Source organism: Chroicocephalus ridibundus, chromosome 2, assembly GCF_963924245.1.
Source record: "Chroicocephalus ridibundus chromosome 2, bChrRid1.1, whole genome shotgun sequence".
Taxonomy (NCBI): Eukaryota; Metazoa; Chordata; class Aves; order Charadriiformes; family Laridae; genus Chroicocephalus; species Chroicocephalus ridibundus.
Window position 1 is genome coordinate 2,098,670 of NC_086285.1, and position 27,542 is coordinate 2,126,211.

The following is a 27,542-nucleotide window of genomic DNA, read 5'->3' on the forward strand; positions in this document are numbered from 1 at the left end:
AACTGTACACTGTGGTGTATATACACAAAGCTCAGCCCTTTTCCATTCCCTCCAGTCTCTCCAGGATTCCCAATTATTTTCACTTGCTGAAGCCATGGTGGAGACAGAAGCTTAATGGGGGTGGCCAGCCTTCTGCTTAGTATTCAGGTTGCGCTTCAAAGCTGCTGCTATACTACCAGTAAGGGATGTGCTGTGATTTGGGAGCAGCTGGGCAGGATCATACATGAGTGCTCTTCCAGTAGAGCCACCCAGAGAATGGAAGAGAGCATAGAGGCAGGCACTGAGGCGGGGCGGGGGTCAAGCTGATGGTGGTGTTGGGAAAAGCAGGTCTTAAAGGGGTCTGAATGGTAGATTATGAGGATGACATAGTAAGTAGGGGGAAAAAAAGAAAAGAATTATGATCCAGTTTATTTGAAACACCAGCAGATACCCTTTTCAAGTACATTTTGATTTGGTGGGTGGTTCTCTTGTTACAGTGGATGATGGCTTTTTTGGGAAAAAAATAATAATCTAGGCAAAGGGGAAAAGACTTTCTCAGAGAGTGGCCTCTTGTTTTAGGAAAATGACAAAAGCAAATACAGATCTGAAAACTGTTAATTTAGTTTTCCTTTGAAGGGGGGTTATTTAAATCAAAATAAAGTTTGGATTAGAAAGGCTTCAAATGGATACCCTTATCTTAATGATTTTAATAGGAATTTGACATTCAAGTCCCTAAAATGGTCTGGAAAATCTCAGCCATGAGGATGTATTTACAGACACCCAGTGCTACCGTAGCCTCTGTGTGTGTGTGCGTGTGTGTGTGTGCATGTGTTTTCCTGCTCGTTAGATGCTTTCTGCTATAAGCAATACTGGTGCTTTCCACCATCCCGGGAGAAGATCAGTGTGTGGTCTGGGGCATGGATTTTCCCCTGCACCAGCTGACATGTTGATGGTCAGCCTCCCATATAACCTCATCTTCATGTCTATATATAAACCTCTGCTTGTCTTTTAATGAACCGAGGCATAACAAAGGCCAGGGGTGCCATCCAGCCTGGAAGAGAGAAGCTCTGCAGCAAGTGAGCTGGGAACGTGTCAGCATGGGGAGGATAAAACCCATCCATGGGACCTGAGTTGTAACCCAACCTCCCCCTTGTACACGTACACCATGCACACCAACACTAAAAATGTCTGACCCAGCGCCAGCCTCAGCCCTAAAATCCTCAAACTCTCTTTCCATTTAAGTGCTAATTCATAACAATGCCGTATCCGATGGCTCTAAAATAGCCGGGTAAATGTCTTGTCCTTTTATAGCAGTGGCCCTATTGTAAGCTCTGGCATGTGACAGGTCTCAGAGTGACACAATGTGTGACTTCAAGAGACTGGACAGAGATAAAGACCTGTGGGCACTGGTGATTTATCCTGCAGCAGCCACCTCTTTCCTGTCTGTCTCTCTGTCTCCTTCTCTCCCTCTCTAAAGCAGCCCATCAACAAACCAACATGGCTCCAAAGAAGCCTGAACCTAAGAAGGCTGAACCAAAGAAGGAAGAACCCAAACCAGCACCTAAACCAGCAGAACCAGAACCCAAAAAAGAAGTAGAATTTAACCCAGCTTCTATCAAAGTATGTATCTTTTGACCTGGCAGGTTGGTGGGGCTTGGGTTGGTGGTGGTTCTGGTGGTGATGTGTTCAATGCTGGGAGATGAAGTTCTCAAATAGTAGCTCTTGGTTTTGAGCAGAAAGTGAGTAGCAAAGACAATTGCCACAGGTAGAGTAAGAGTGGGAGCAAAGTCACGGAGAGCTCTGCTGAACAGAGAAGCTAAAAGCTGAATCTTGTTTTATCTGAGGATGTTCAGACCTGTTTGTCTTAGCCCCAAAGCAGCAAATTTCATTGTGTGCAAACTTCACTGACCTTGGTGGGAAACTTACTGCTTCTCTTCAGGCAATACTGCAGGTAGATGCCAGGAAGGCTTGACTGTACTCAGGGCTGACCACTAACTAAACAACGGTCAAGGCCTCATGGCAGGCTTGGAGCATGGGTTGGATTAATTTCTCTCTGCCTGTAATGCATCACTTTGGTAGACACCACCAGCGTGGGCCTTCCTTAAAGTGAGCCAGTGACACCTCTAGAAAAGCCCAACTGAATGGCAAAGCAACTGCCTGCTTATGTTTGTGTTTTGGAAGGCAGAGAGAAGCTTGGGCAAAAACCCAGGTTTCCTGAATTACTTGCTATTCAGGTTCTGCCCCAAGAATTCCTCCAAAGGGCATGAGCCTTCTCCTACTCCTCCTTTAAATAAGTCTCTGCTGGAAAGAAACACTGCTGTTTTCAGCAGGTGTTGCTGAAATCTTGCTCAAATGTGTAAGAACAAGATTAGGTTTCCGAGGCCATTTCAGAAATAGGTTTTAGGAAAATTTGGGGTCACTACTCTAATCCTGAGCTGCCTAACTGGCATCTTGTTGCCATTTCAGTGAACTACCCCATTGACAGGGAACTGCCAAAGTTTAGGAAACACTGAGGTTTTAAAGCTGTGAAGTAGGTGATTCCAGTGAAATGATGCTTGAGATCTGTTTCCATTTCAAACACTTTTTTTCCGTGGGAATTTACCCTTCAGATGATATCTGAGAGTGACTCTTATTTCAAAAGAAATTTCTCACAGAGAACGATGAGGAGAAAGAAGTAGTATATTCCTATGGAAATGACCATGAAATGGACTATCGAAAGGTGACCTCTTGACTTACAAAAATGCAATAAACAAATAAAGATCTAAAAATGACTAGTTCCCCTTTGCTCCTTCTGCTCCACACATATTCGCAGGCAATGTCAGAGACCCCTGCACTCATCTCTAGGAACAGCTTTCCCGTATTGTTTGCACAGTAAATACCACATGAGAGAGAGAACTTGCAAGAGATAGCAGGATTTGTTTGCAAGGCATTGTCCTTTGGGAACTGTCCTTTGAGAAAAGGCATTGCTCTTGCGGAAAAGCAGAGGAGCTTTGCCGCATCTCACAGGTTTCTTTCTCATGGGACTTTGGGCCAGGCAATGGCTGGGTGTAAATCAGCATTATTCTGTTGATTGGTTTAAAGCAGCCAGATTCTTTCGTGTTTTTCACAAGAAACTGGGCAAGCAACAGGGAAGTCCTGGTGATCTCCTGTGTTTCTGGTGAGCCCAGAGGACATGAGACAAGACTAGATAATGCCAAAGAGGAAAACAAAGAGATCTCCATAGCCATCCATGGGACCAGCTCCTTGGAGCTGAGGCAAGGGATGAAAGTCTCTGGAACCCTCTCTTGTTAGCTAAAAAAAGTAAAATTTCCTTCTCATAAACTATGTGAAAAAGGGAATATGTTACTCCTCAGCATGTGTCCTGAGCACACTGCAGCGGGTCTCAGGGGTGGCTCATAAATCCCGGGCTGCTGAAATCATTTTCTTCTCCCGCGTGGGACTGACCCGCAGCTGGGGATTTCTAACAAAGGAGTCACTGAAATGGCTCTGTCCCGCCTTGAATCACAAAGACCTTGTGAATCTTTCAGTTTAAATACTCGTGAATATAAAAGCAATCATTTGTAACTATATCAAGAAAAAGCTTTTGGGGCTAGGTTTTGGATTAAAGGAATTTGGTTTGGGGCTAGTTTTTAAAGTAATGACACCAGAGTTAGTGTGGCGCTCTGAGAGGACTTTCACTATGACCTTGGGCAAGTGGTACGTGGTGGGATGCAGCTCTCTGCTAACAGCTCTGTACTTAACATTCCTGCACTGTAAAAGGAGGAGGGGGCATTTGCAATAAAGTCTTTTTGAGGGCACAGATACCTTCAGATGGGATGCCATGACATTGTGGTAATATCCAGCCGGGCTACTCTGACATTGTGGTATGAAGGGCAGCTAAGTCCAGTAAAGAGATGAGTTGTAATTTAAAAAAAAAAAAAAAAAAGACAAACCACAAACTGGTGCCACTCAAAAAACAGTGATTCATCTTTGCGGTCACCACAGTCTCAAAATTACCAAATATATAGGATTTGAAACCAATTAACTTCTGCATTTTTATTTTTTTAAAAACTTACTCACTCTGCACACTTATTCATGCAAATTCTTATTTTTCCCTCCGGCACAATTTGCAATTATGGAATCTTATGGTTTTTAAAGTGTTAAAAAATATGTATTGAGTACCTAAAAAATAAGTAAATCCAGTACTCCTGTCATAATATCTCTTCATCTTTGCAGAGAATATTCCACTATTTGCTATATAACAATCTGGACTAGGGAAAGCAATGGTAGATGCATGGTTTGTGTCTGGGGTATTTTTTCCCCCAAAACTTTTAGCAAGGGGAGATGATATTGTCTGGAGAAGTTTTCCTGGGAATTTTTCAATTAAATGTTTTTCATCAAAAAATGCTTTTGTCAAAATTGAAGCTATTTGTGCACAAGGGCTTGGTCTGGCAAATATACTGCTTCCTGTTTCATAAACCTAGCTCTGGTGGAGTTCAGGCCATCTGGTGTAGATCAGAATACCTCCCTAGATCATTGTACAACATTTGAAAAAAAATGCTTTAATGAGTTTTGAAATTCTCCAAACATCCCATTTCTGCATTCCAGGGTGAAACTTGTTCTTGTTTTCATGTGGAAGATAATCTATAGTTGAAAAAAGGTGAGGAAAACAAACTTGTGTCAAAACAAAATGTTAAAAATGATTAAAATGCATCTCCTGATGGAGATGTCTCAAATTATCAATATTTATTCTCAGACCTCATTGCACAATTTTGTATTTGGAATTTATTCATTTATTTTTTTTTTAGACACTCAAAAGTCTCAAAGCTAAAATATTTCCGTGGAAAGGAAAAGTATTTCTTGTTTCATTTTTATTTACTGTTATAGTCTATTGTCATGATAATGGTCTAACAGCCTTATTTTGCACTCCAGCATCATGTTAAATTTTCCCATTGTCTTTCTTTTGCTGTTTCATGGTCTCAATCTGTACTGGGTTTATATTGGGATGTCAGTTACAGCAACCTAAATGTGAGCTACGTCTCCTTAAGTAAATGCAGTTATTCTAAAGTTTTGATGTTATTCACATATACATTCCCATAGGATTTGATCCTATGTTTAGAAATTTTCAAAGTAGATGTGGTGCGATTTAATGTTGTTTGCAACTCAGAGAAAAAAGTTTTATGGGTTTTTATTTTGTCTTTATTTTCTGTAAGAGTTTGGCTGAGTCCATGAGGAAGTCTTTTTTTAGGAAAGTGTTTCTCTAGAATGGCTCCTGAACCCCTTTACTTTGGGGACCAGATTGTCCTGGAGAGATTTTGTAGCAAGAAGACTGTCTTTTCCATATATCTAATTCATTTCCACCTGAATGCTCTCTTTTAGCCGGGGGGGACACACCCATTTTGACATGAAATATATGCTACTCTCCTGAGAAAGATTAAGGTTGATGCAAACAAGATTCATCTTTTATTGTTATGAACACAGAAAATGGGACTGACTCATCTAGCTTTAAGTTGAAAGTTGATCATTGATCTTAAACAGATCACCTGGAGAAACTCTCTAGGGGTTTGTCCCTTGCAGTAGGGCTAAACACCTATATTGGGACGGACTGAATCACCCTTGGGAGATGCTGTTGATAGGGGGAGATGAGACAGATATTTGGGTGCCGACATTTCAGCAGCTAAAGTTAGCTGGGATGACGTATGCTCAAAGTCCAGAGAGTCTTGGTCACAAAAAGGCCATGCAGAGACAGCTGGTGTATGTGAGGACCTGGAATGGACATGGCTTACCATATAGAGTTATCCTTAATAGCCACATTTTCCCTTGTCATCACTTGATATGCTTATTGTAGCAGCATGCAGTAATATAGGTGCCTGGGGAAAAAACAGTCAGCGTTTATTTCTGTGGAGTACTGTGATCTTGAAGCCATGTGAAACCTGTTCTCCCTGAAAAGCCCTGCAGGCTTCCGAACATGTGCAGGGATGCTAAAAAAGAAAAGTTCCTTCCCTTTTTTCTGCCAGAAAAACTGTAAGAGCATCTGGGATGGGAGCGGCCACGAGGGAAATACGCAGGCATCCTGCACCACCAGGAAGGATGAGATCCTGCTGGACTTGTCTGGTCATCTTCGAAACAGCGAGCGTGTGTCAGTGAAATGGCAGAGCGACAGGCAGGCAGCTGGGGGGAGATAAATTGATTTTCATGGGGGAAAATCCCATTTCAATAATTTGTTCTGGGCTGAAGGGACCGAAATGATTATTTCAGAGTGAGCTTGAATGTGGGAGAAATGTATATGGGTTAATAGTGGACTTACCTGCGAGAAGGGCTTAGATGGGGGAAGGAAAAAGTAGGAGTTACTTTGTGGATAAAAAGGATTTTTGCTTGTCGGGTAAAGGTGTTGCATTAGTGTGCATGAGAGAAAAAAATGCTCTATTAAACTTGTGGATGTATTAAATTCGGTTTATGGGAGTAATGAATGTGTGTGCAAGAGAGGGTGAAGCAGTATATGACACCTTTGTGCCTACGTGTGTGAGACAGAGGTTTTGTAGTCATGTTTTTGTGGTGTTTGTGTGTGCAATCAGTAGCCATGGGGTGTGTGCCCTGATTTCTTGAATTTTTGTAGTTGCGTGAGAGGTTTTGAATGTACCTCTTATTCAGAGAGAAGAATTCAGCTACATCCCTGAATTCTGTAAGAAGGGGCGGGGTGTGTGGGGGGTAGTACAGGGGTGAATGGTTTTGCAGGCAAAAAGGCTTCTTTGTGATTAAAAAGCTGAGGTGTCAGCCCACTTGAGAGAGATTTTGAGCGCGCAAAAGAAGTGTTTTATCTAGATGTGTGAGGGAAACAGGGGATGAGCTCATGGGAGCACATCTCTTCTGGCGTGTGAGGCTCAGCAGCAGGTAACCTTGGTTGGCAGGAGTGTAAGGTCCTTTATGACATAGCCCGATGGAAATCATGTTACAACAGGGGTTGCTTAGGAAAGAGGGGGGCTTTTCTTGCCAGAAAAAGCCATTTGCCAGGCCAAGGTTAGGACATCCCAGTGTGGCTGTGATTTGAATCTCAGCATATTGAAGAACCCCTTCCCTCTGGTGCAGGTGTTTCCAAAGCTGTTCACCAACCTGTTTCATCCCTGCTTTACACCAGAAAGGCACAGCTATTTCAACAGTTCATCAGGTAGAAGATGGTACAGAGCTATCCCTGAGCCACCCATGCAAGGCATCCCAGTATTCAGTGTGGAGACCATTTCTTTGAGTAGATGATGACCCAGGACATACTAAGTGCATCCGAAGTAGTATGGGCTTTTCTGATTCAGAAGAAAGCCTGTCTGTATATCCCATGCAGTGTACACATATATTCATCTTGGAAGAACAAATCATGGTATGTTTTAGTAAGATGTGGGGGCAGTGCGGGTCTTTGCCCACATTAAAACCTGTCAGGATGTTAGATCTTGTTGAGAGTTTGGCCAAGTCTTCCTTGAGGATGACATGGGAACTCTTTACACATCTATACCTGAGCCTCCAAGATCAGGCACCAAGACAGCTGAAGGTGGCCACCATATGTGTTCAGTCTCCCAACACCCTCTCATTTTTCTCTCTCCAATCTATTTTTTCCCTTGATTTCATTCCTTCCAGGTGCTACATATTCCCATTGTTATCACCGTTATTATTATTGGCCTACAGTGCATCTCAGCAGAAATACTTTTAGAGAGCAATTTCCCTCCTGTGCTCACATATTTGAAGGTTTCTGAAGTGGGCAGACACCTGCCAGGCTAAACCAAGCCCATGCTGGGCCTCTTTCTCTCCATCGTTTCTTCCTGAGCCTTTCAAGCACAGAGAAATTTGAGTAGTGAGGAGGCCCCAGGCAAAAAATGACTGAAAGTTTAGCAAAGACAAGAGACCCCATTGCAAGCTCGTTGGAGTCAGTAGGAAATTTTTCCTCTTGCATTTTATGGGATTTGCCTCTGACTCACCATTCTTGCTATGGACCAGTTCTCTGGCAAGGTGTGAGAACTTTTGTGAACTTACTGTGATTTATTTTTAGTTTAGCAAGTGACAAATGCCTCTTAGGTATGGGCTCAAAAATTGCATTGATCTGGCAAAATATCTTCAGATGCACAGAGACAACTCCCTTTTCAGCATAATAATGGTTCAAACTCCTGTAACTCCAGAGGAAGATTTCAGATGCCATCTATTTTAAATACCAGATATCTTTCTTAAGATGGAATGAATCTTTATTTGAGAGTGGAAAAAGCCCAGCCTGGCTTCTAGGAGGGAACATAGACATTTAGCTTACATGAGATGTCTATCTCAGCAGGTTATAGTGAAGAAAAAGGAGCTCCATCCTGAAACCTATGGCTGCACAAGTTTGAGTTGCTATTTCAAGCACAGGTCTTAGTGGACTATCTAGGTAAATGCAGAAAGCCACTGGAGATTTGGATTGCATTATTAAAGAGTTTCCACAACTTGATTACCACCTGACCCACTGCCCCCTTGCTCTAGAAAGCTAATGAACCAAAGTGCCCTGATAGCCTAGGCCTGGGCACAGGAGAAGAACCAGAAAAGAATAAAATAGGAAAAAATCTATTCAATTGGAATAACCAGGATAACCAGGGTCCTCTGCCCTGCTCAGCCTACACCAACTTGAAAACATGAGGATGAGTGAAGAAGGCCAAAGGCTCCTTCATGATCCATTAACATTTCGTGACACCGAGTGTGGCAAGTACTTCTTTTATAGAGCTTAAGGCTGTTTAATCATCTCCTCTGACATCCTATACATAGATTTTGACTCAGATGAGCTCTAGTGAGGCCAAAGATTTTGGTTAGGGAAAAGCATTTTGGGCCCAATGAGAGAGAAAAAAATGAAGAAAAAAAGTGGGATCCACCTGCTTTATTTCAGGGATCTCCAAGTTAGATATTCAGGGCTGAGCTAGTCTCTTCAGGCTCCCGATACAGTTGCTAAAGAGAAACAGGTACTTTCAGAAGTGCATTTATTTCACGTGAAGATGAGCCTCTAAGATAGATCAAATAAAGCAGTGGAAGAGAAAAGGGTCCACTGAAGAGCAGGGACACTCAAGCCATGACCTGGATGCAGTGAAGAGCCCTGGCAGCTCACTTTTGTGCCCTAGCTAACAAGAACTGCAAAAACTTGGAGCTCACCAGTAGAGCACTGACAGAGCTGGACTGTGCCTGGATGCAAGCCAGTAAAATTAACTGGTTTGTATGGTGCTGTACAGCTCCACTGGTTTGGATTTCTAACAGTTTGGGGACTTTTCCACAGCACAGACATTGGCTGATGAGTTTTAGCAGTTCTGCCCAAGGCCCTGCTGTAAAAGAAGTTATGGACCTACTCCAAAATCCTGGCTCTGGACTGACCATGGAAAATAGATCTGCAGGATCCTGAACCTGAGCAATCTCTACCATGTCTGAAAGAAAATCTCCCATCCTCCCGATCCGTCATCCCCTCAAAGCTGGGGGGAATCCAACCTCAGTAGCCACCGGTCCTTCCTAGGAAAAAAACTGAGGTCATAGTGGGAAGTAGTTGCTTTGGGTGGAATCTAGAAGAGGATCATCCTTCTGGAGGGATCCCCCTCCAAATTCAAGACAGAAAAAGTCTGAGGCATAGAACTTTTCCTCCATAAATGGTGCTTTCTCCTACCCTGCCTTACGCTCTCTGAGCAGCAAGAGGTGCAGAGGTCTGATGTTACACATTGCGCACACATGAATGTGCACGGGGAGGGGAAACTCACCTAGAGGATGCTGTCAGGGCTGTCAACATAATCTCTGTTCCCTCTCCAAAGCCTCCCCACCTATGAGAGGCTGTTGTATGCAACCACCACAGGTATTTCTCGTGTCTCGGTGGCTGAGACATGCTGCCTTGCCCATTAAAATCAAGTGATGGTCATGCTTATAATGCCCGATTAGCAATTTGCTTCAGTACTTCTGGATGGACCCCAGAGATAAGCATAATTAAAATGCCGTGCTGCCGTAGCAAATTTCTAAAGGCAGCTCTGCTCTTTTTTTCTCTCCTTTATTTATCACAGTCCAGTCACTCTGGAAGCACAGGATGTTCCCAGCCAGGCTGGCCATTGTGGAGCAGATTTTAATAGCAGAGAGAGCATCTTTGTCCCTCCTCCCTCCTGTCCCTCCCTTCGGAAGAGATGGCCCCAGGTTGACTTGAATTTGGCAGCTTGCTTGACAGAAATGAATCAGTGCCTGAAAGAGTAAAGGGAATTTCAACAATAGAAAACAACCTCTGTCCTTGACCCAGTGAAATGTATCATCAGAAGAGGGGATGTGGGATGACTCGAGTCCTGGGGGCTGGAGGTATCCCCAAAGAAAGGATGCCCAAGAGATTCAGGTCAGGATGCAGAACGGTGAAGAAATAGTAAGATATTGAACAAACATGCATTAAAACACAGTAAAAGGGTTTCTTTGTGGTATATTCCACTCATGCTTAGGGCCAAAACCGAATAGCACTGGAAATCGAAGGAGCTTTCCAGATGAATTTTCTTGGCCAATAAAAGTCTGGCTATCTTTGTATATCTCTCTTGTTCGCTGAGCTGTGTGACGTTTCTCATAAAACTGTTTTTCTGGGGAGACTTGAAAAGTGCAGTTTGGTAGTACCAGAATGTTTTGCAAATCTAGACAGATTTTGCAAAGACTTTTCAAAAAAATCTGAAAAGGATAAAGAAAATTACAAGTTTCAGCTTTTCTTAGTTAATTCCCTGTTTAGATTTTTTTTTTTTAATCTGAAGCAGCTATTAATTTTCTTCTTATATAAAACAAAATACCCAGAAATTTTTAATGGCTGAAATTACTTCAATTTGGGCAAAAGAGAACATTTTGATTGATCTGGAAGAATTTTTCTCCCTCATTTCCAACTAAAACTGTCATCAAGTAGAACACAAACCCCAAATCTGTTTTCATTCTTAATCGAATGACTTTTTCTCAGAAAATTTGGAAATTGTTCAGTGGCACCCTAAAATATGTAGTAGTATGATTTATTTTTTTTTTAATTCTTTTTTTTCTGGGCAGTTTCCTCTTCCAAGTATTTGTTATGCAGCTGCCAAAAAATAGCTTTTCTGCAATGTCTGATGTCCGTGGCACTGGGACGTACAAAACAAAACCTATGAACAGCTCAGCTTGGTCTGAGGGATGTAGAGATGAAAACTTGTCAAGATTCATGTGTTTTTTTTTATTTGAAATAACTCAGAGTTGTGACATTACTGAATCCTCAGGCCTTGGAGCATTTGAAGCAAAATGTGCAGAGTTCTGAGTCTGTATCTGGATTTCAAAGAGCCAGGAGCACAGTGTGATTTTCTGAACGTGACTTTCTTTAGTGTCTCATAGAAAAGAGGTGATTTCTGTAGAGGGTCTTAAATGCTATTAACTTTATTTCCCTAATGCAGAAGAAAAGGCTGTGGCATTGGGTAAACCCTGCCCAAGGGTAGCCCAGATTTACTGAGTTATTTGAAATCATCAAAAGTAAGATTTTCTGCAAATGTGTCTGTTTTTTTTTAATTTCTTTCTACATTTCCCCTCATACCCCTTTCACATTTTCATCTGTCTCCCTTGATATTTATACACCCCTTGTCTCTGCAGTATTTCCCAGCCTGCTTTTCCCTTCCACGTGAAGCACAGAAATTGTGCAAATTGTGAAAAGCAAAGAATTGTGCAAAAGTGAAGAGTTGGTTCGAAAGGGTTTGCATTGCTCTCAGCAGGGTGATTTAAATGCAGTTATTATTTTCCTGGTTCATTTTCCCTTTTCAGTCGTTATCTCAGACAAACTAGGATACAGCAGGTCCTGACCTAGAAAACCCTTACGGCAATGCATCCTGCCATGGAATTTTATCTTCTGAGATCTCAGCCAACATGTTTGTCTCCTTCTCCAGCACGTGGTGTGGATGTGGCCTCTGTAGGCTTGTCTGCATGTCTGTAGTTGTGTATAAGGTAGATTTTCTTTGATTTATAGATGGGAAATAAGCAAAATATCGGTGTGGAGATCTCATGCTTATGAGCGTGTGTGCCCGAGGTGGGAAGCGAGTGAGAGCTGCCCGACCCTCAGCCTTACCGTCATCCCTCCAGCTGGTGCCTCCCAGCCTTGCCTTTTCCTTTTCCTCTCTCCAATCTGCCCCTTGATGAGCAGGGAGTTATTAAAAGCACACGCTGGATACGGAGCAGCTCTGTAATAAGATCTGCATTTCTCACATAGCTGCTAAACCTCAATCAATATGGTTTTAATCGCCATTTGTGTAACGTGCAATAACTATTAAATTTAAATTAAATGCACAGCTCACAGCATGCAGAAGGCCCTGGCCAAAGTGCTAACTTTTCCCAAGTTGCTGGAAAGCCGGACTGTAGAGACAGATCATTTATTTTTCTCATAAACCAGTTAAATCTTAACTTGGAGAAGGGGAAAAAATGTTGAGAGTAGCTATAGGAGGGAAGGGGGCGGGGAGGAAAAGTGTCTCTTCATAGAAGCAGAAACTTTGGGTTTCCCCTAACTTTTGCAAAGACGTTAATGTTTAGACAGAGGTGCCTGGGTTCACTTTTCCCCGGTGTCTGTGCTGACCGGATGGAAAAAGACGTTAGTGGGTGTTCCCTGGGTGAAGCAAAGCCACATACGTTCTGCCTTCCCCCCTGGTCCTGCACCCCATCCCTTCCCAGGGGCAGGCTGTTTACAAAACATAGAATCCCAGAATGGTTTGGGTTGGAAGGGACCTTAAAGATGACCTAGTTCCAACCCCTGTGCCATGAGCAGGGACACCTCCCACTAGACCAGGCTGCTCAAAGCCCCATCCAGCCTGGTCTTGAACACCTCCAGGGATATGACAGCTACAACTTCTCTGCGCAACTTGTTCCAGTGCCTCACCACCCTCAGAGTGAAAATTTTTTTCTTATATCTCACCTAAATCTTCCCTCTTCCAGTTTGAAGCCATTGCCCCTCATCCTATCGCTACATGCCTTTGTAAAAAGTTCCTCTTCAGCTTTCTTATAGGTGCCCTTCAGACACTGGAAAGCTGCTATAAAGTCTCCCTGGAGCCTTCTCTTCTCCAGACTGAACACCCCCAACTCTCTCAGCCTGTACTCACAGCAGAGGGGGTCCAGCACTCTGATCATCTTCATGGCCTCCTCTAGACATGCTCCAACAGGTCCATGTCCTTCTTATGTTTGGGGCTCCAGAGCTAGGATCACCAAATCCTTGCTATGCTGGCCCAGGGCAATACATTTCCATATGTCAAGTGTTCATAAGTGAAAGAGCCCTTCAGCTTTGCTGTGCCACCCCCAATGGTAACTTTGGGAGCAGTCACCTTGGGTAAAGACCTATCTTTGCACTTACATGCTCCAGCAGCAAAATGGGGACAGCAATAATTATAGCTCTGAGATGGGCTTTCATGAAAGGTTCTGATGTGTTAGAAGAGTAAGACTGATATAAATCCCTAAAAGCTACTATGGAGCAGACCCCCTTGGCAGCAGAGAAAGGCAGAGTGTATCTACACTGATTTTCAGGCAGAGAAATGCAGTGGGTACCTGCCAAAAATGGGGTAACCAGTTAGCTCTGCACCAAGACCAGGAGCATGGGAAGAGCTCTTGCTGCTTCTCCATGCACGTTGCTCAAGCTACTGAGACCTGTCCATCTCACTGCACATGCTCTGGGACTTTGGGTGCCAAAGCATCCCAACCCCTCCTAAAGCTGTTGCAGCTCTGAATGGTCTCAAACTATGGGGCTTTCTGACATTAGACTAATAGTGAGCTCGTCCACCTCCATCTCCTTTCCTTGATCAACCGAAGGACTGATGAGTAACTTAGACTTTGTTGTAAGGTCTCCAAGTGGCAAAAGGAGTAGTTAAAGCCCAGGTATTATTAAAAACAGCAACAACAAAGCAATGTCAAAGTATATTTCCTAAAAATATTTCATATATATATATGTATAAAATTACTGTATTCTAGCCAGTATAAAGAAGTGGAAAGAAATATGGGAAAGGAAATGGATGTAATAACAGTAGAAGGGCAATGCCAATATAATCTCCAGAATGTTGGGGTTTTTTTTTTCTTCCTAAGAAAATTTCCTTCTTGAGTTTAAATTCATATCTTATTATATGCATGTATTTTATGTAGCATTGTTCAATCCCCTGTCCTATCTGCAATCTGAATGCTAAAAAAAGCAGACAGGGAGAAGAGGGACTCAACTAACTTTAAACTGAAATCATCGTGCTATGCTCAGGGTATGCTAGCTTGCGGCCCAGCTGTCTTTGATGAGATAGCTGCTTCCCAGAATCCCATAGCCATAGCCAGGGAACTGTATGTTGCTGCCACTAATAACAGGGATCAGGAGACCTTTAGTGGCTTTTGCTCATGAATGCTGTCCATGTCACGGATTGATTCCCCACAGGGGGTTAATCAGCATAGCCCCCTCCAGTCACGCATGCACCCATGTGGATTTATCCCAGCTGAATACCTGCATCAAACTTTTCCAAAGATCTGTGCTCTGGATCCAAAAGATCATATCCTCTAGATTTAAAAGCATCATTGCAGATTTATCGTGATCCTTTATAAACTATCATCTCTCACTTCTGTTTTCTCTGGATGGCTTGGGGGTTAATGTGTGTGTACTGTTGTCAGTGTGAGTTGTGCATACAATATATATTAGGAAGAAATTTTTCACTGTGAGGGTGGTGAGCCCCTGGCCCAGGTTGCCCAGAGAAGCTGTGGCTGCCCCACCCCTGCAGGTGTTCAAGACCAGTTTGGACGAGGCTTTGAGAAACCTGGTCTAGTGGGACGTGTCCCTGTCCATGACAGGGGGTTGTAACTGGATGATTCTTTAAGGTAACTTCTGATCCAAACCATTCTATGATCCTAAGAGATATATATATGTAGTAAGCATAGATATATAAAAAAATATGTAGCATGCGCATGTGTGCATAGACAAGTATTAGGAAAGAAATTTGACTGTGCGCTTATATATTCAGATATTCATATGTATGTATAGTCATATGTACATTTGAATTAATACTCACATAGATGCAAATATATAAATAGATGAGCAAACGTTTACACCCATGGATAGCCCTACGAAGTTTTTCTTTATCCAAATGCCCAACGCATGTGTAAGCACACACCATACCCATGCAAGGTGCCTGGATGGCCAACTCGGGGACCAGTGCCCCCCTCCCAGCCCTCCAACAGGTGCAAGAGAGCCCAACCCCACAGCCCATCCTACTGGGATCATGCTGGGAAGGAAGGTGGCACTCAGCCCACGACCCAGCTGGAGCCAACCCAGTCTCCAGCCTGCAAAAACTGCTCTGCTCCAGCAAACTTACGCATCCAGAGCCCAGAATAGAAACAGTGACAATCCATCGATTGTGTTTTCTGGGAAGCAGCTGAACATCACAGCCACCAGGCAGACGCTGCTGAAAAATCTCCTGCGAGAAGTCTGCTCCTGTGAATGATCTTAGAAAAACAAACCAGTTTATAACCCACCCAGACTTAAAAAAACAGAAATGGGGAGCAAGGAAATAAAAAAGGGCATTATTGAGAACCCAGGTAATGTTAAGAGCAGACTGACAATAACTGCTGAGTGCTTGGGAGGGAGGGGGAAAGAAAAATAATATAAAAAAAAAGAAGGAAAAAAGAGAAGAAAAACAAAAGATAAAATGTTGGTAAAGAAAATAGCTCAAACTTTTCGGTGTTTTTGGTTAGTGTAGGTAACAGCCTTGCAGGGCGTAAAAATGTTCTCTCTTTTTGATTTAGTGGTTGCAAAAAAACCCACCCCCAAAATGCACCCCCCTCTGTCTAGGAATGAGATGTCTTCGAATGCCATACTGCTTGGTGACAGCACTTCATAAACACGGTGACTGAATCTGCCTCCAGCGTCCTTGTGTATGATGGCAGGAGCTGGTTGTAAGGAGTGCGAAAGGGCGTTGGGGACTGCGGCTGTGGGACATGCACAAACCTTGTGGGTCTCGGGAGAAACTTGTTTGTCAGTGTCACCTTGCAGGCTCCACGGCAAAGCCTGGAGAAAACCGTCATGGGTTAGAGCACTTGTTAATATGATCCAGTTCTGGACATTGACACTGTTGTAAGTGGACCGAAAAAAACCAAAACAAAACTCTGAAAGGTCAGCTCCAATTGCAGTTGTAGGAAACTTCAGATTTGGCTTCTTTCTACATAAATAAATAAACCTCTAAATCAAGCAAAGAACCCCAGCAGGCTGAACTGAAAGGAAAAACTCCTGGTCGTGGTAGGGAGGGGGAAAGAGTTTCTCCTTTCTTTTTTCTATCGTAATTCGAAATTTTGATAAAAGGGCAGGATTTAAAATTTCTGTCCTCTTGAGCAAGCTCCCAGCTGGGGTTCAGCTTTTCGGACTTGAGCTCCCTGGTGATGCTGGGGATGGGCAGGAACATCCAGTACGGCTGCGGTTACACAGCAAGATCAGAGCACACTGTTTTTCAGCTCACAATGAATAACGTCCTGCTTCGGAAAATAATTTATAAAAAAACCCCAAAACAACCAAAACCAACCCCCAGAGTATGAAGTATGGCAGATATTAGTTTGTGCTCGTGGATTCGCTACAGGAAAGTTTTGGCCCATTTGAAACTGTGGCTGGGTCACAGTGGTATTATTTTGGGAGCGGCATGTGCGCTATGCCTGCCAGCTCCGTGTAACAAAAGCAGAGCTCTCCCCATTGCCAGCATGTTATCGTAGTGACTCTTTGGCAGCTTAATCCTTTTTTTTTTCCGAGAAAGTTGCAGGGCAAGGGGAGTGACATTTTGAAGAGGTCCAGCTACTGTTTGATTCTGCAGGAGCTGCAAGAGCATGAGGATGGACTGGATTTGTTGGGGGATGGCAGTTGGCATCATCCCATCCCTGGGAGGGCTTGGGGTGGTGATGGCTGCAATGCCCATGATGGCATTGAAACACCACCTTTGGCACGGAGTAGGGAGAGAGGGATGTTTGCATCACATTCCACAGTGTGGAGTTGTGTCAGCGTATCTCTGGGAAAAACCTTAATATTTTCTACCCAGAACACTGAAGCTCAGACTAGACTTGGAGGAAGAAAACCATGGTAGATGGTTGTGGTGGCTGCTGCTGCTGGTGGAGGTATTTTGCCAAGGTATTTTTTATCTTGGGGTACATTGCTGTGTATAAGCAAGAGCTTCAGCTTCAACATCCAAAACTGACTCCTTTGCTTCCAGGAGATTTTTGCCTTACAGACACCTTTCTGCTACGTCTTGCCTGAGACCCATCCAACTCATTTCACTTAGGCCAACTAAATGCTTTATAGGGTCTCATTCACTATTAGCACGACTGGCACGTCTATCAGCAACCTAAAGGAGTTACACAACTCTCTCATCTGAGAGCAAAATTAGTTCAGCAAAGGGTGGTTGTTTTTTAGGCTTGGTGGGGGAATTAAAATATTAGAAGAAACCAGCTTGAATTTTCAGGAGGAGGCTTCAGAAACACACAAAAAAGCCACAAAAATTCTTTTTTGGCAGCACGAACTGGATTTGTTCAGCCCAAAAGGAATTGTTTTGGTAGGGTTTGGAGTGATCTAATGTGGGGGGAGCTGGATTCTTTAAGTAAATTTTACATGAAATACGCCATTTCAATATAAAAATATTTGAATTTGAAATTAAGAAAAAAAAAGAAGAAAAAGGTGCCATTATTTACAAGACAAAACATTTGACTTTGGAAATGAAAGACAAAAGGAAAGGCTTTTATGTCAAAATAATACGTGTAACAGTAATAATAATGCCTCATTTTTTTTTTTTTACTTTAAGCCGTTCACCAAATTAAATACAGAAGTGTTTCAGATTTTGTGGGTATTTTCTAACATATCATGCCCAACAAATGTATTATCTGGTGACAAATTTTCCCTGTCCTGTTTGAGACCTTCCATCTTAAAATGATGATATTGCAAGGGGCACAAGTGCAATGCTGTTCCATAGTTATGTGTGGAATGGTGGAGTCCACCTGTCCCCATGCATATGCGTTGAGAGACTGGCCTTTTTCCTTCTTAGCACCTACTTACCAGGAGGTTTGAGGGCCTGAAGCCCCCAGGAAGCGTTGCAGTGTGGTCCACAAGTTGTATCCTTGGCGTTCTTCTCCATCAGAAACCCAACCCACAAGCTAGTATATACTTCAAGCAGACAGCACCAGCAACATCCGACCTCTCCTACACCCCAGGCTCCCCTCCAGAACTTAACAGAGGGTATTTTATTAGGTTTTATAATTTCTTCCATGGTTGCAAACATCTGAACAAACATCTGCTGGTAAGGCTGGTGGAGGGGGGAGTTGCAGACCAGGCGGAAAGCCAGCTGTCAGTAAATGGTTGGAGAATCCAAACCCATGTTGCTACAGGGAGAACAGTCAGTCTACAAAGTGTTTTATATTTCTGGTGCTGGCTGTTGCCAGCAGCTGTCTCAGTTCTCCAAAGTGGCTGTGTCATTCTCCTGTCGAGGCTCTGGAATTTCCCTTTGCACTCCAGAAAGTTGTGGCAACACATTCCCCATCCGAGAAAGGGAGCTATCAGTTTATAGGCTACTGCCGGAGTTGGAAAAGCACAGTTGGGAAAAACACTCTCAGGAAACCCAAATAAAACAAAGATTCAAGGTGACCATCTTCTGATGGAGAAGGGTGCAGCCTGGAGAAAAAAAATGCTTGCGTATTTCCTTATGTAGCAGCACCTTCTCTATGACCTTGACAAAGACTTTGCCTCATTTTCCTGATCTTGAAATACATCTTTTTTTTAATGAAAGGCTTCACCAATTTGGCTGAAAATAATGGTTGATTTCTATTTTCACTTGACTTTCATTATCAGTATAATTAGGTATTGTAAAAGGTCAACAGTTCAGTTCTGTATTTGACTCCCAAACAATATATTTTCTGCCACCCTAAAACGACCTGTCATTTCAGACCAACTAGAAATATATTTATTTTTTTTTTCTGAAAACATGGGGAACAAAACTTAAAAGTGAAAACATGGAGTATCAGTAGAGTTTTATGGTTGGGTTTTTATTCCGCAAAATGTTCATTGTGCTTTAGCTCTTCCCCATGAAGACCAGGGGAGCACATCATGTGCTGTTGTGTGTCACAGTTCTTATATTAATCAAGTATCTGTATGCTATACCATGCCTTCCCTCCCATTAGACCATGGCCCGAGTAGAAATAATGAGGAAAGTCCTCATGGCAACCCTGGGAGCTAAATGTAGATGTACCAGAAGAGTTTCAGAAGGCAGAGGAGATGAGAGATCAGGAGTGACTATCAAACAACAAGAAGAAGCTGTATGAAACTTGACCAAGTGTCAAGGTTTGCCCATGGGCAGTGGAGGTGTTTATGCATATTGTAATTGCTCTGTGCAGAAAGTGATGGGAGAGGGGATGGTGGGGACGATGTGCATTAATAGGTTTATAAAGGTCTTAGTGGAAAAAGCCACATACTTGTGAAATACAAATGTAACCTCAGCACAATGATACTGATCTTGATGGCCTTCTGGGCCTCTTTCCATCTGCTGTATTTCTGCCTCCTAAATCGGTCTCCCAAGAGCACAATAAAAAACCCACCCCACCCTTCTCTTTCTCCCAAACTAGCCCTGCCATGGCTAAGTGAAAACCTTGCTCTTTGTATTAAGATTCCTCAAAATACTATGAAACAAGACGAATATTGCTTCTTTTCAAGAGGGGCTCCTTGCTTGCATTGTCTAAACGCTTCCCCCCAGATAACCTTTTGCCTGTGTGTTAGCAACAGTTTTATTAATAGAACTTATTTCAGACTTAAGTTATATCTGACTTATCATGCTCAAAGCTATGTGCTTGATTGCAATACTACGGGTTTATAAAAAATTCCCTGAGATACGAAGCTGTGAATGACGTTAATAGCACCAAGGGGTGCATGCATCCCTCCTGGTCCTTCTGGGACAAAATCAGCTTAATGCCATTGTTTAGGCAAAGAGGACAGTAACATTAGGGCTACAGCTGATGTCACTGGTGACTGGGTGATGATCCCCTAAACCCAAGGTTGCTAAAAAAGCAGGAAAGCTGGCATAACACTTCCCGTTTGTTATGGAAAGGTTTCCATTCAGACTTCTGGTGTCTTCAAAGAACATGCAGCACAGTCCACCCATCAAGGCAGGAGACAAGTGGAAAGAGAGGAGCAGTCAGCAGCTCTGTCCCTCGTACGGATTTGTACCAAATACAACCACCATGAACCTTGCTACTGTGGATGCTTGACTCTCAGAGGAACGTCCTTGCTTTAAAACCAACAGAAAAAATGCCAGGGGGAATTCAATTCTGAAGTGCCAGTATATTTTAAGCAATCAATCAAACAAACAAACACAGAAACAAAACCCCAAGGGAAATCATCCTCGTCTACTTCCAAGGAACCGGAGAAAGTAAAGCCGTACCCGGGAAAGCAAATACACATCAAGCCTGTGGGGAGGTTTTACAGCCTCCAGCTTTGGGTGATGAGGGCTGCTCTGATGACTGAGCTCAGTGAGGTGTGGGGTGATGCTGGTGTAAGTGCCTGGGGGCAGGAGTGGGCCTGGGCATCAGAGATACTGCTGGGGGCTTTCTCTCCCTTGGATGCTCATTGCAGTAGAACAGCAGAAGCAGAGTTGCCTCAGAACACAGGTATGCGTCACTGTCTGTGGCTGCAATGCATTGTGACTCATTCGCCCACTTTTTGCCTTAGCCTGACCCCATTTTTAAGCCTGTCCTCTGGATCCCACCGGCATGGGTTCTCTGGGACAGTGACCCTTCTGTCCTCATAGACAGCTCTACCTTTGCTCTTGCCTCATGAAGATGGCTTTGGTTTTGTGTCCTCCATGCCGTTCTGAGGGAGAGGGGCGGGAAAACAAAACCCCAGCCATCTTCAATCTAAATATAGCCCAAAGTTCATTCCATCCATCTTCAATGATACCTGTGGCTGGGTAAATGATGACTCGCCTTTCCCTACAACTCCATGGTGGTATGTGCCGAGAGGGGAGAAAATAGCAGCAGCCGCCACCCACTCATCTCTTCAGATTTCCTGAGAGGAAACCATGCCTGGTGGTAGGGCTGGTCAAACCGTCTGCCACCGCTTTGTCAGCTGTCACGAATGGTCCTCCAGATCTGGGTGGTGCTTTTATAGGGACCATGATTAGAGGTGAAAAACACTCAGCCTTTCAGCTGAAACCTTCCCTTTAATCTTGCCATGGGAATTTGCAGTCATCCTTTTTCACTCTGGCATGGTTTCTCCTGGCCTACAGATTGCCAAAGGGCTAGTTCATGCTTTCGGGGTGGGATTCACCAGAAAAGGATATCTGCATCTGTGCTAGTTGCCCACGCTCTTTTTTACTGTCATTGTAGAATTGATTGATTCACTCAGCGAAAAGGAGAGCAAAAATCATTATCTCCTCAAAGGTAGACCTAAAACAAGTCAAATTACACCCTAGAAGTGCCTGTAGCCTTCTGCTGGTATAAAGCGAATGTGGGGTCCCTGACACATCTGGATGTCTACATCTAAGTGCAGCTGAGCTGAATTCTTCCCCGAGAGCAATCCATCATAGTGATTTAAATACGACTTGCCAGCAGCTCTGGCCTTATTTCGCCCACACTGGCTATCGATGCCTGAATAAACTCAATATGCAATTAGGTTCAGTCATATTCTCAGAGCTTGATATAATTAGACACACTGGGCATAAGGCTGCTGCTGGCAGTGCACCTGTATAAATGTGTCCCCCGATGGGTATTTATTTTTAATTAAACTAAGGTATGTAGATTTCGGATAGGACCCAATCTAGATAATTATGATCTCCATGACAAAGATGTGTTTGAACCCCTCCATATGTTAGGAAAGGGAAGAGCATTGCTATTCTTTTGGGGGCTCCTTTCTTGTATTCTTTAAATAAAATTCTTCCTTCCAGACAGCCTCCTGGATGACACTTGGGTAACAATTTTATTAATTGGATTTCATTCAAGGCAAATCATGACTAAGAACTGCAAACAAAGTAGTAATCCCCTGAACGAGCTAGTTCAGATAAGGACTGAACATGGCAGACACAAAAATAGTGGCCTAGTTTTCAACAATTGCAGGATTAAGGTTGAGTCCTGCCTTCCAAGTATACCAGATGTTTTCTGGTTCTTCCTTCTCCTAAGACAGAAGATGCTCAGAAACACTATGGTAGGGAGAGACAGGCAGGGTACTGATGGGAAATAGGAGTTTTGGGCTATCATATGTGTCCCGTAGACCCTCATTGTGTCTTATAGATGCTAAAGCTCCTTGTGGTGCTCAGGGTGTCTGGAGACAGAGAAGCATCTGGGAGCTGCCCACTGAGCCCTGGTGGAATAGAGAGGTTGGTGTTGTCACGCTTTGGCATGTCACAGCCATCCTGGCTGGAGAGATGAGGAGTTACAACAGCTCCACCCTTTAATATTATGAAAATCCCAAGAAGATGAAGAAGGGATGTGTCATGTTGCATTTCACCTTGAAACAAGAAAACGGGGAGTTTATGTTTGAGGTTCTCACTATGCCTTTGTTCCACCCAGCTGCTTTGCTACCAAGGAACAAATTATGATACTGAGGACTGAGAGGTGGTCAGCTTCATATGGAAAATCTGACCCAAAAAGTGTGGAGTTGTACATATGTTGGTGAGGGGAGAAGAGTCATATATATTCACAGAGGAATGCTTCCAAGGGTGTGTATTCATGTACTGCTAGGTCTGTCCCAAGCGTATGCTTTGCATGTATGCATTTGCATGCTTATGCATACCAAAATATGTTTTCTCTTTATTTATCTGTTCATTATCAGGGCACTGCAAGATTGCCCCTATCAGCAGAGACACCCACCCTGTTGGTTTTCCCTGAGAGGCAGATGTAAATTCTGGTGTAAATTCACATTACTGACCTGCACCTGTTCATTCAGAAGCTTGGATCTCATATTCCAACATTGTGTTTCCTTCTTTTGACTTTGAGTTCAGCAGAAGCCTGTTTGCATTTTGGAGCCTTTTTGGAGTCCAGAGCTGCAAGAGTGCTGTGCCATGGAAAAAAAGGGAGTGGGAAACCCCCAAAACTTAGGAAACAGGAGGAAATAAGAAGTTATGAGAAAACAAGAGCAGACGACAGAGTCAGAGCAAGGTCCAGAGAGTTTTCCAATATAGTACAGCAGTGGTTATTAGAAGATGCTTTAGGAAAAGGTACAGAAATAGGGAAAAACTCCTCCAAAACATTCTGCTAAACATCTTGCAGAGATTTCCTAAGCCAGGTATTTCTGTACATTTTGTAATGTATAGAAATGGATTTCTTTTCCAGGAAGTGGTCCTGTCACCCTTTACACACATGTAAGCTCTGAACATCCACAATATCCCATGACCAGCTTTCCACAATTCATCTGTAAGAGCAAAGAACCACTGTCCTGGTTCCGGTGGGGATAGGGTTAACTTTTCCTGGTATTCCATGCCATGTGAGCCACACCCACCCTGAGCTGCCGGGGGAGGGGGCAGGAAGTTGCTGCTTAAAAGCGGGCTGGGGCGTCCCGGGTCCAGCCGGTCGGCGAGCGGTGGGGAGCGGCGGTTCCGTAATCGCGTTTGTATATTCCCCTATCCGTGTTGTTATTGTTGTTGTTTGCCTGTTCCCTTTGCTGTTCTGTTAAACTGCCTTTGTCCCAACCCAAGAGTCTTGCCTTTTCTTACGATCCTTCCTGTATTAGGAAGGCACGTGCGAGCGGCACGTGGTTCTTTGTTGCCCTCTGAGGCTAAACCACGACAACCACTTCCTTCACTTTTCCTTGAACCTTATTCACTTGATACCCCCTAGTTCTTCTGCTGGAAAAGACTATGGATAGCAGATGCAAGGCTGTCAACAGATAAAAACCCTTTCAGTGAAATAGCCTGAGGTTTACCATAGTGTTACTATAATCATCTCTGCAGAGGGCATCAGTGGTGGACAGTCACTTGGGATAGGGAAAGAGACTACACCAGGAACACAGGAGCAGCGGAAGAATCAACAAAGGGAATTTTCAGCCTTGTGGTGGGGCAGAGGTCCCAAAGGTGGGACTAGTGAATAGGGAAGGTGGAAGAGGAAAGAAGAATCTACCGTCTCTATAAAATTATTTTCTTGGATTTATGAGTCAGTATTTTTCATGGACCTCACAAGCACCCAGATCCATAACACAGAGACTAACCCAGGGCTTTTCTTATTCACTTCAGTTTTCTGTTTTTATCTGGCTTTTATTCTTTGTCTCTTCCAGGTTGAGTTCACCCCTGATCAGATTGAAGGTGAGGAAGATGTGTTTCTCTTCTGTGCACAGTAAATACCATCACTGGGAAGTGCTGGCAAGTTCTGGGGTGGACATGGGTGTGGCACTGGAGGTCTCCTGAGAAGGAAGTTGACTCCCATGCTGTTAAGTTATGGCTTTGCTCCTTCTCTGTCCATCCTCCAAGTCCTCTGCTAAGCTGGTCAAGAGAAAAGGGTGAAAGTCATACACCATGCAAATTAGGTACTTATTTCATTAAAGAAGACATCAGCCTCATTTACCAATGAGGTAAAATAAAAATAAAAAAACCCAAACCCAATAAAAAAACTCCCTCAAAACCTCATTCCATATATATTCTCTTTCTTTTAAGAAAACTGCTAACAAAACTTCAATCTTTTCAAGAGAAAGTCTCACAACTCTGCTTTTGAGAACTTTTCCCTGTATTCAATCAGAATTTAATCTGTTACAGTTTTGTGACATCTCTCCAGAAACCAGCAAATAATGACAGTGATGGCATTTTTTTGCTTTCAAAGCAAAACATCAGCATTAGTTTCTGAACGCCTTGTCCCAGCCCAAGAAACTGATTCTTAAACCTCATGCATGAAGTCCTGGGAAGACTACCAGTGCAGCTGTCCCCTTTTTCCTCAACTACCAGCCTGCTTTTTACTTAGGGGGATAATTGACAGATGGAGCCAAACATCTGGCAGAATTTTGCTTTAGTCTTTAAACATTTGTCAGAACTTGGTAGAGCCTATGAAAGATGGTATCAGAAAATGGCTAAATCAGAACAGATTAAAAATTTAAAAAAAAAAAAAAAAATCACAGGCTATCCAGTCAGACTGATCCAGAGAGGAGAGATACAGAAAGAAGGATTTTCTGAAGTGGAACCAAATGCCATAATATCTTAGAGACTGATGATTTGCCACAGACTTCCAAAATTACCTTGGGATTTTCAAGCCCCCCTTTAATAGCTTTAGTTTCTATTTTCTAACAACAGGTCAAAAGTAACTCATGATTGGAGGTAACTATTAAATTCTGGGAACGTGCCCCTTTTCCAGTCCCAAAGTCATGAGAGAACTGTAGGAGAGTCACAATTCTGAGCCACAAACCTTTGAACTAGTCCAGCAGCACACAACAGCTGGATCTCCCATCAGCTAATGTTTTGAGGATTGGATAGGAACCACCCAGTTTAAATGCCTTGTTTTCCCTCTCGCTGAGGAGAACTAGCTTTAGAGATTATATCAGAAAATGGGAAAAGACCTATTCAGAAAAAAATGTGATACCTTTCTGGCCATGGGTCCATTGGAATGGCTAGGAAATGGCAAATTTGGAGCAACCCCCGGGCTGCCATGAAAGGTAGCAGGTCTAAAGCAGATGTAGATCATCTCTAGAAACAGAAAGATATTCTTTTTTTCTTACAGCTGCCTTCTGGTCTAGCTGTACTCACCACATACACAGAGAAAAGCTGGGAATCCAGGACTTGTGAAATAGGATGTCCTTGAAATATTAAAGGAAAAACCATGGGGCAGGAAGCAGATAACATCATCTATGTGAGAAAGACTATAAGACCTCCACGTCAGCTACAGCAGCATAACAGAGTTATACTGTATGCTAGCACTGGGGAGAAATGCTAAACTCACTCAAAGTTAACCCCGCAGTTAGTTCATAGATTCCGCCATGAGTTGCTGGAAGGAATCACTTTGGGACTGATCACTGCTCATCAACCATCTCTTCAATTCCTTTCCTCCTGGCATCTTCTGATTATTTTTTTTTTCTTTCCTCTCCTTCACCTGACCTTCAGAAGGTGCTTAGGATCATAGATGAGTAGGCAGACAGATTGATAGTTGCTAGATAGACATTTACTCATAGGTAGGTCTTAGCTGCTTCAGATGTAGAATTATATCTACAGCATGGTCCACTGTTGTCCCTGGTTTGGCTGGCGTGTGCCTCCCTCTATACTAGTTGGCACATGTCAAAACCTTGCCAAGAAATGTGCCACCAGTTGAAGAAAGTGGACAATCAGTATTCTCGTCGTTGAGATTGTTTTATTTTGTGTGAAAAACACAGGTTAGAAAGCAAGCACCACTTGCCATGATTTATAGCTGTTATACTGGCTGTTGGCGTGACTCGAGAGTTGGGACTCACAGGAGCTCTAGATCAATATGTCAATTTTGATTTGTTTTCTCTTTCCCATTCACTTCTCACTCTCTCAAGATTCCAAGATTGCCAGCTCTCCCTTTCTTCTGGGTTTCAGTTGCACTTGTTTTGTTCTGAGTTCATTTTCAGCTCCTCACTGCACTGTTAATTTTGTCGAATATCCTCTTTCAGGAAGTCCTCAGGAGGTCATGGTCACCTGTTACACCTTTATATGTGTTTATTTAAAAATAGACCTCTAATGTATAATTACCACCTCTCTCTCTCTCTCTGTTGACCAGATGAGGACCTAGATGTCCCAGTGAGACTAGATGCTTCCTCATTTGTCATCTGAAACTAGATCAATAGGAAGTTCATCCTATATGTTAGATATTACTTGCCATCAGTCTGCCACTATTGACCCAAACTGTGTTTCTGACAACTGATTTTGAATTGAGGTGGTGGAGGAGAAACAGACAACACAGCATCTCAAGGTCTTTTCCAACCCTATCTTCTAGGATACTCTGAACCTCTTCCTCTTGCTAAGGAAAAGACTTTGTTGCACCAAACTTACTTCCCTGCAAGGATTCATTATTATGTTAGCCCCCAAAATGTTACTTTCAGAAGGGGAAGAATACTCTGTGGGTGAAGCCATGTGTAACACACCCATCTTTACGTGTCTTCCTACCTCAACTGCCACTGAAATTCATTGGTTGTGGCAACGTTTATTTATGAAACTGGATTCTTGACCTCTTCAGCCCGCTAAATTGCTGAAAAGAGAAGAATATGAGCTATTCAAGATGAGAAGATAGGTAGCAATTAAACATATGAAAATATAGGCTGCTCCTTCCAGTGGTTTAATGGCTAGCAGGAGGTTAGAGGCCATAGCCATACTGGTTTCATTGCTTTGATGGGAACTTGCATTAAACCAGCAAACGCAAATGCAAATGAGAAAAAAAAAAAAAAAGAACCAACCAAAAATGTTGCTTCTGTATATTGACGAAATGGGGTTTCCAAACCCACAGACCAATGCTCTGGTGAGAGGCGGTTACATCTGATTTTAAATTAAAAAGAAAAAAACAAAAGATAAATGGGAGCTGTCAGTAACTGATGAATTGGGAACCTTTAGGAGGTGGTGCAAGGGTGCTGAGGAAATTGGTCTCAGGGAGTAGGTAAGCGGCAGGCAGGTGAGTAGCTCAGGGAAGTAGGTGTATTTCTTATCCATCTCAGC

The 27,542-nt window shown here is 43.2% G+C and overlaps 1 protein-coding gene across 1 annotated transcript in view; it reads left to right on the top strand.

Moving 5' to 3' along the window:
• Positions 1-1,369: 1,369 nt before the first annotated feature.
• Positions 1,370-27,542, top strand: part of MYL3 (myosin light chain 3) — a 37,320-nt gene continuing 11,147 nt past the window's right edge. Inside the window, exons 1-2 of the mRNA XM_063324223.1 lie at positions 1,370-1,599; positions 24,173-24,200. Of these exons, the coding sequence (XP_063180293.1) occupies positions 1,477-1,599; positions 24,173-24,200 (151 nt within the window). The 5' untranslated portion in view covers positions 1,370-1,476. The remainder of the gene's footprint in view (positions 1,600-24,172; positions 24,201-27,542) is intronic.